At 38.5% G+C, this 9,295-nt stretch overlaps 1 protein-coding gene across 1 annotated transcript; it reads left to right on the forward strand.

Annotated features, from left to right (window-relative positions):
* The first annotated feature begins 520 nt into the window (after positions 1-520).
* On the forward strand, positions 521-5,087 carry kat8 (K(lysine) acetyltransferase 8). The gene is made up of 11 exons (XM_026355175.1): positions 521-921; positions 1,535-1,609; positions 1,803-1,981; positions 2,068-2,121; positions 2,285-2,449; positions 2,765-2,854; positions 3,022-3,162; positions 3,421-3,514; positions 3,912-4,062; positions 4,210-4,364; positions 4,883-5,087. Exons 1-11 carry the CDS (start codon positions 606-608, stop codon positions 4,945-4,947), a joined length of 1,485 nt encoding a protein of 494 aa, XP_026210960.1. The 5' UTR covers positions 521-605; the 3' UTR covers positions 4,948-5,087.
* Positions 5,088-9,295: the final 4,208 nt, after the last annotated feature.

Genomic DNA, 9,295 nt, shown 5'->3' on the forward strand with positions numbered 1-9,295 from the left:
TTACAGAAAATTATAAGAATACACAAGATCATTATGATATGAATAAATATTTCAGCACTAGAACTATACTGAACCAGGCAGAGCCCCAGATATTCAAGGGGCCTAAAGGCTGCACGTTTATTATCTTGTCTGCATCCAGCTTCTCTTAATATTATATGGGGGTTGTGTTGATTTGATTAATTACTAATTGTTTTATACTGTAGACACTACATGTACAACGGGGAACTTACACATTACTAATGTCACATCTTACAAAAATGATGGGGAGACAAAACATCAGTTTATTATTTGTGCATTCTTAAATTTGTGTTAAATCAAGTGCACACAAACTACAACATAGGCTACATCATGCACAGAGGGAGCGTCACAGCTCATTTATTGATCTTTATCTGTAAATTTTAATTTAGCAACTGAATTAAAAAAAAATCTGTTGTGCTGACCAGTCAAACGTCGTGACGCTAAGACTCACGGTAGTTGTAGTTTTTAACAGGTGAAGGCGGGACTCTGCCGCCATCTTGGAAGGTTTTGCGCGTTGAGGACCAGCCCATCTGATCCACTGCGCAGGGTGGCGGAGGCGTGTGGTTGTTTTTAAAACCACCGAGCTTATGACCGGCGGGACCGAGTTTCACAAGGGCTACGATAACAAGGACCCGGACCCTCGAATGGATGTAGACATGGATTCAAGTCATCTCGAAAACGAGCGGGGGGAGCTGGACAGGAGCATCCCGGCTGCGTGCTCTTCTAACGGCAGCGGCGGGGAAGAGGACGAGGCGGAGGCCGTCGGTCGTGCGAGGGAAGCCGGGGGCTCCAGTAGTCAGCACAACCCGGGAGGAGGAGGAGGGGTGCCGGGGGGCAGGGAGCAGGAGGTGTCGGTCGAAATTGGAGAGACGTATTTATGTCAAAGAGCCGACAAGACATGGCGTGAGTGTTGACTGTGTTGTTGTTCAACCAGCGGGAAACGTTAGCTGGACTTTTTAATAAGAAGAAGAAACTTTCACCTGGCGTAAACTTCACTGAGCTCACTCCACGTTAGTTCAGATCTGTGAATTAAAGTGCAGTTATGCGTAATTAAAGTCTTTTGTTGTGAATGGTGATCGCGACTCTTGTGCAATCAACAAACGAGTCCTTGTCAAAGTTTATATTTCACATTGGTAAATAGCCAAGTCCATCTTTGGACCAGTGGTGCAAACCATTGTGTTGAGTACTTCATCATCATCCTGCTACTGCTCCATGAAACCTGTGTGATTCTGATGCTGCAACACTTCAGAGAATAACCCAGGTTTAACCAACCTTTGGATTGAAGTGCAGGATGTAAATATTTCATAGTAGACTGATGAATATTGAACCTAACATGTGAAGCCTTGAAATCCTATGATGTAAACAAACCATGCATGTAAAATCACACAGAGGCTGCAACTGGCAAGGGGATCTTTATTTTAACAATGATACACATAACCCTTCCAGTGTTTTCAGGGATAATCTAATAAATAATAAAAATAAATATTTAAACTGATGAATCTTGTTTGCTTTTCAGATACAGCTGAGGTTATTCAATCCCGGCTGAATGAGCAGGAGGGCAGAGAGGAGTTCTATGTTCACTATGTAGGATGTGAGTACATGACTTGTTATAGTTACACTTGTAATCAATGTTGATATCTAAGGTTTTCTTTGCTCCTCTCGATGCTACATCTATGTCTTGCATTTTGAAACATTTCAAACCTTTCTAAATATTCTGGTACCTTCTTTACGCCCCTGCTCTACTGCTTCACAATGATCCTCATCTCCTGTTCTTTGACATGCAGTCAATAGGCGCCTAGATGAGTGGGTGGGTAAGTCCCGTCTAGCACTTACCAAGACAGTGAAGGACGCAGTGAGAAAGAGCACAGAGATTGGAGGTGTTGGTGATTTGGGTGACCAGCCTGAAAGAAAGATCACTCGCAACCAGAAGCGAAAACACGATGAGATCAACCATGTGCAGAAGGTGGGGACATTTTCTGTTGCGTAGTTATTTTGTGCTGTTTGTGTTGACACTGTCATATGTTAAATGTTTGGTACTTATCTTTTCAGACATATGCAGAGATGGACCCAACAACTGCTGCACTGGAGAAGGAGCATGAGGCGGTAAGAAGCTTGTGTGTGGACATTTGTTTCTCAAAGTTCAATTGTAATTCCATTGTTCTTTGTCTTATTGTGGTAAATTACCCCATTCTGTGTCCTCTGCACTATCTGGTTTAGTTATCTATATTGATGTAATAAAATACCGTCTTGCCTGTCTTTCCAACAGATCACTAAAGTAAAATATGTGGATAAGATCCAGATTGGAAACTTTGAAATTGATGCCTGGTACTTCTCACCGTTTCCTGAAGACTATGGCAAGCAGCCCAAACTGTGGATCTGCGAGTACTGCCTTAAATACATGAAGTATGAGAAGACCTTCAGACATCACCTGGTCAGTCTAGCTTTCATTTCATTTTCGGGTATAGGAAAGTGTGGAGTCATTGTCATAAATTTGGTAAATGTATTTTTTGCAGACAAAGTTGTCACCTAGGTGAGGTGAGAAGAGTTCCAATAAAAGTTGAAATTTTATTGTAAATTTATTTTAGAAGAAAACTCTCTTCCATAACTTATGCAATTGTTAGTGCACTTACCCACATCTAAAGCTCATTTTTTGATGAGTTAAAACGCAAACCATTAATATGATTAATTGATGTTGATGTACCTCTTGCAGACTGAATACAAGACGTTTCACTTTTTGTCTCCTCAGTCCCACTGTCAGTGGAGGCAGCCACCAGGAAAAGAAATATACAGAAGGAGCAACATATCAGTGTATGAGGTGGATGGTCGGGACCACAAAGTGAGTAGATCTGGAAAAGTCTGTGCCAGATGTGGAGATGTAGCTATTAAATGCTAAATTTTAAACTGCACGGCTGTTTGTGATAAAGAAAAGCACATTAGTTAATTCTGGGGAGAGATGTTTTTCCGCTGGTGGTGTTGTGATTTATTTTTGGTGTCTGTTTGCAGATCTATTGTCAGAATCTTTGTCTACTAGCAAAACTATTTCTTGACCACAAGACATTATATTTTGACGTGGAGCCGTTTATCTTCTACATTCTCACTGAAGTCAACAAACAGGGAGCACACATTGTTGGTTACTTTTCCAAAGTAAGTGAACATCGAGGGCTGTAATGTGCGGGTCTTGGTACGGTTTCTAGTGTTTTGGGAGTAAACCTGGTTTAAGCATATTTACCCTAATCCAATCTTGGATTCATCGATGTCGCATTTTACTTTTTTGCATGACCTGTTTTACAAACAAGTCTCTCATGATGTAATATTTATTCTGATCTTTTACTTTCAAACAGGTAGAAATGCGTGAAATGAACATAAGGTCTAACATCTGTTGCCCTTGGCTTTGTTTCTCAGGAGAAAGAGTCTCCAGATGGGAATAATGTGGCATGTATCCTCACACTCCCACCTTATCAACGCAGAGGCTATGGAAAGTTCCTCATAGCTTTCAGTAAGTAAGAGTAATGTGTGTAATGTGTTTATCGTTGCTACAGCTAATGGTTCCTTTTACCTAATTATCTATTATCTAGTTTCACTAAGTGTATTGTTACAATATTGGCTTATATTATTATTTATCATCATTTAGTGAAAAAAAGGAACAAAGTAAGGCTATGTAATCAGTTCATTGTTAATCAGAATTATAATCAGTGAGTTTAGAAATAAATCTGAAAAGATGAACTAATCCAAGCAGGAGCGTGTCTCTCTTCATTCACAGTGATGTCACAGCTCAGTGGAATACAGTTCAAACTTACCGTCAAATCCTGTGTGACATTCAAGAACCTCCGCTAACATAGCCAATTCTCCATGACTGTATTTTCATTTCTATTTTTTCTGCTGTGTGTCTGTAGGTTATGAGCTGTCTAAGCTGGAGAGTACAGTTGGTTCTCCAGAGAAGCCTCTGTCTGATCTTGGGAAGCTGAGCTACAGAAGTTACTGGTCCTGGGTTCTCTTGGAGATCCTGAGGGACTTCAGAGGAACACTGTCAATCAAAGATCTCAGGTAAACATTTTGTAATAAAATGTTATCATCAACATTATCATCATCATCATCATCATCATTATCGTCATCTCACGTTTAACACGGGACAATTCCATCAGTTTATACTATTGCCACTGAAAGTCCAGATTTCTTCTGTTTAATCGTCAGCCAGATGACTAGCATCACGCAGAGTGACATCATCAGTACGCTGCAGTCACTCAACATGGTGAAATACTGGAAAGGTCAACACGTTATCTGTGTGACACCCAAACTGGTGGAGGAGCATCTGAAAAGCGCCCAGTACAAGAAACCACCAATTACTGGTAAGTCCAGACATTTTGTTTTATTTTCCTCCTTTATTTCTAAAACAAAACCACAAAACACTGAATCTGACCATAAATGAGACTTGAGTGATCATTCTCAGATGTTCACTGTCTTAAGCAGAGCTGGATGTTCACTTTTGTGTCCAGGTATAGGTGTAAATGTGTGTAGTTTACAACAGAACATGTTAACATTTATTTTTTAAATTGAATTTATCAAGCCAAAAGCCAGAGATTCACATCTTTCAGGCTCCAATGTGAGGGTTTATTTTGTGTAACCGATAGTACAAATGTTTTTTAGTTTATCATTGAAGACCAGCAAATATTCACATTGTTTCTCATCTCGTAAAGCTCATGTCATAGCAGTGAGCACGACAAGACCTCTAAAAATCATGTCTGATCAAAGTCTGCTTCCTCTTTTCATTTCTCAATCCCTAGTGCTGTTAATGAGGTGAAGTGTGTCTGTAATTTTTTAATGTATTATATTTCTTACTCATGTTGTTTCTCGTGTCTTTTTACAGTGGACACAACATGTTTAAAGTGGGCGCCCCCCAAAAATAAACAAGCCAAGTTGTCCAAGAAGTGAGCCAATGATCCCACAGCTGTCCGTCAGTCAACTTGCGCATATCATCTGTTAATTTCCCCTTCTGCTGTTAGGAAAACTCACTGTATATAGTTATTGGTAGCATCTGTCAGTATTTTCTTAAAATATGTTTTAAAAAGAGACACGTCTCCTGACTGCTTCTTTCAGCTAGGTTCACCTGTCTGCACAATTCACCATACATGTGTTTAAAAGAAACCTAAACAAAGTGGCTTACAGTGGTGGTCTTATCCATCAGCTCATTGAAACATCATCAAGAAATGCAATTCTTAAAGATAGCAGGAAGACACCACATAAAATTATAATATAAAACACTAATAAAAATTGTTGTATGTACGTATATTGATAATATATATACATATATACATATCAAGATCCCAGTAAATATATTAGGGACTACGGATCATCAGGCAGTGTTACATGCTATGCAATAAACTCTCTTTGGATTTTTAAAATAGCTGTGCAGACAACAGTTGCATTATTTATAGATGTGTTAAGGTTTTTGCACCACTCAAGTACAATTGCATTATTACTAATTGTAGTGGAAACCTGTTGGATACTTATTACTACTATTAAGTAGCTGTTTCTATGCACAACATGTGACACCATCAGTAAAAACATGATTGATATATTGTTTAAAACTGTATACAACTTCTCATGTAGTGCTAAAGTCTGATTCTAAACACATTTCTAAATACAAACAATAATTTCCCACCCAGGATGTAATGTAATCAGCAGAATAAACACAAGGGGGCAGCAGTGCTTTGTCTTAAAGTCCAACACTGATATGTTGGAGATAATTGATTAAATGAAACTGAGAGATCAGATTTTAAAATAAACATATTCAAATGTCATTATGAGATACTGACAAACTGTTTAGGCATTTTTCCTTCATTCGAATGAACTTCAGTGTTATTCTATTCATGTGTGACCCCCCCACGGAATCTGTGGCACGTCATAAAGCCACAGTCGTCATCTAAAGTAAAAGACTAGTACATGCTGCTTTAATCTGAAATAAGCTGTCAGCCTTAATTAATTAATACGCTAATAGGCCAAACTGACAAGAGCTGTATTAAAAGGCTGGAAATACTTGAATGACTGTTTCCCAGCTGCAGCTGTCAGAAACATTGGTGTCTTCAGTAAACAGATCTAAACACAGATCACAGGCACATGCAGTGTTTCTCTGCCCAGGAACATCTGGATTAGTTCAGTACTGTAAACAGAGGTTTGTGTAGTGGTTCAGGTTTAGACTGTCCGGTGAAAATTCATTAAAAAGCACAAAATTTAGGTAAATGCCGAATTCTCTTGTAAAGCCCTGGGCTCTGTCATATATCAGATTCACCTCTGCACCCAGGACATGTTTAGACGAGCTTAGCCCAGACACAGGAAAGTGGGGGAAAACCTGCTGGTCTACCTCCATTAAAACAAAGAAACACACTTGTCTTTGTTCCTTTTACATGCGTCTTTTAACAGGAAGTCCCCACACGCTGGGACCTATTGTCAGTGTCACATGCTGACTCTGCTTCGACTAGAACGATAATTAGCTCTGTCTCTCCAGCTGCACGTCATCGATCAGTTGTACTGGACTGATGATTACATCTGTGGCTGTGGGTGCTCCTCACTGCAGAAATGAATCATTTGTGAAAGTTGAAGGACATTCTCAAAGTCCTTTAAATAAAAATAAGGCAAGAGAGACCTGACACTAGAAATATATATAAATATATATATAAAAATGTGTAAGTTTAGCTATGACCTGCATTTTTGTTACTGTCAACTAATCCTAGCCTGGAAAAAGATAATCGTGTGTTGATCCACCTCTCATTACTGTGCTCTATGAATGAGTTTAATGAATTTAAGGGCAGCAGGATGAAGTTGGTGCAAGAAAACTGAAGTTAAAGTTCCCTAAATACGCCACTCAGCCACTACATTAAAACTACCTGTAGGTTTAAATGCTGTGATCGACATGGCTCAGCGTGGGGAAACTGTAATGCATGATCAGAACACACAGTGCATCATGGTTTGCTGTAGCTGCAGAACTGTTAGTGTGAAAGCTGAGCCGCTGTTCACTACCTAGAGGTTTTAATGTTGTGGCTGGTCGGTGTAAATATAAATTACTGTATAATATGTCTGAAGAAGGCTGTTTGTGTTTTGCTTAATGATAGCAGCGGTCCAAACTACAATATGTTCAAGAAAACAGCAGCATTATTAAATGTCCCATGATCTAAATATCTAACATGTTTGAATTTGTTTTTTGAATTATTATAAGAAACAGAAAAACTAAACAGTTGAAACAAAAAACAAACCAAAAAACTAATTTCACTTTCTGAAGGACCATCAATGGCACCGATAGTTCGACGCCTGTACATTAATACACGAGTGTATAAATGTGTGAAATAGACTGCTCTGGCGCATTTTAAAGGGAGATTTCAGTTTTATTCCCAAAAGTGTACTTTAGAACCACTATGGTCATTAATAAGGCATTCACAACATTTCTTTCTTTTTTTGGTTTTTGGACATTTGAAACCGTTTTAAAACTTTCAGAGACTTTCTTAAAACAGGAGCACAGCTAAGGCACAACACTACCCCCAGGGAGAGGAAAAAAAATATTAGCAAGCAAAAAAATAATAGTCAATAAGACAAAACATGATGTGGAGAAAAGTACTTTTTAGAAGCAGCTTCAACGTGTGGGGCGAAAATGACAAATCTAAAAAGAACAAAACCTCTCAGCAGGGATTTTCCTCTACAATCTGAAGACTTCATCAACATGAGAACATTTTCACATCACTTAAATGTTGTAAAACCCCCTCTTCTTCTGTGCCACCACCACAGCACTGTGTGAAATGAGCTGGACCTTTTTGTACCATTAATTTATAAACTGTACACCAAGGAAATATTTTACAGAATACTGATTTACACTGATTCACTCATCTTATGAAGAATGTTGTACTAGGCATACAGCAGAATGACTCTTTAAACGCATTTACCTCGAACAGGAACAGAAAAATACATTTGTTGTCATTTTTAAAATATCTCTCCTTTCAAATAGATCAAAGTGTGCAAGCTGTTATTAACAATGTTTAAGCTTTGTAAACAGAATCTCTGTCAGAAACGTGATGGAAATCAAACTTCAGTTGGATTAAACTGGAATTAAAAACATTTACTAAACTTACCAAACACTGTGTTCAGTGTGACAGTGGCAGTGAGTTACTGATGTTTATGCTCTCAGCGTGTTTTGGTCCTGCACACTGCTGCACCGTCTGCACAGCTCAACAGAGAATGGCTGTGACAGGGTTAAACTCACTAACACCTGACATTGAATTATTGTCCTTATATTGGCAAAGCCTTTTAAAAACAGCTCTGTGTACATCTGTTCCTCCTTTATTTGTAGTATTAAGAGCTGACTGTTTCCCATGAATTAATGGTAAAAGCGACCCAGACTTGGTATAAATATTTGCTGAGCCAGCTGTCTTGGCACAATTGTCACCACTGAGCAGCATTCAAATTTAAAGGTGCATTAAAAAGGTCTCGAGTGACCATCTGCTGCCTCTCCTCACCCGCTCCTAAACCCAAACCTAAACTCACACTCATAAACAAATACATACAAATTGATATTTAAATACAAAAACCTAGAATAGCCATCATTACTCCCCCCATCAACATGTTCTGGTTATTTACACATGAAATTACTGTAGAGATGTTAAATATTTATGTAACAATGATGTTGAATGCTGCCGTTTTGGTACTTAACCATAATTAATTTGCTATTAAGCGCTTCTTAGACAATATTTGCTGCTTTTTTCAGTTTTTCATAATAGAAACTGACTAACTGGCATTTTAGAGTGTTGTTTACATATACACAATATACTGCACATTACTGTATATACTGTACATTTTCAAGGTTTGTGCTCTGCTAACTGTTGATGGGCATTTGCTCATATTGCATTAAATAATTTATGATACAAATTATAATACAAAAACAACTCACAGCCCCAGAAATATCTAAAAAAAATAGTGACTAAACTTTGTTGTAGAAATGCAGCGTAGCTGAAACACACTTAAGATAAGAGCCATTTAACACTGTTAAAATCTACCCAAACAGACATTTAACGTCAGTGCTGACAAACACTTTAAGGCCTTCAGAAACAAAGGAAACAAACAAAACAAACAACTCAAAGGCTCACTCGCTGCACCAGAAATCAGCATATCAGTATTAGTCAATGGCTGAGAAGAAAAACTTTGTTTTACAAAACCTTGTGAATAAATGACTCACACAGCAGTTGTACAGTCTGACACGTTCACATCAGCTCCTCGAGCAAAGACGAAGTAAAAGGTG

This window comes from Anabas testudineus, chromosome 8 (genome assembly GCF_900324465.2).
Source record: "Anabas testudineus chromosome 8, fAnaTes1.2, whole genome shotgun sequence".
Taxonomy (NCBI): Eukaryota; Metazoa; Chordata; class Actinopteri; order Anabantiformes; family Anabantidae; genus Anabas; species Anabas testudineus.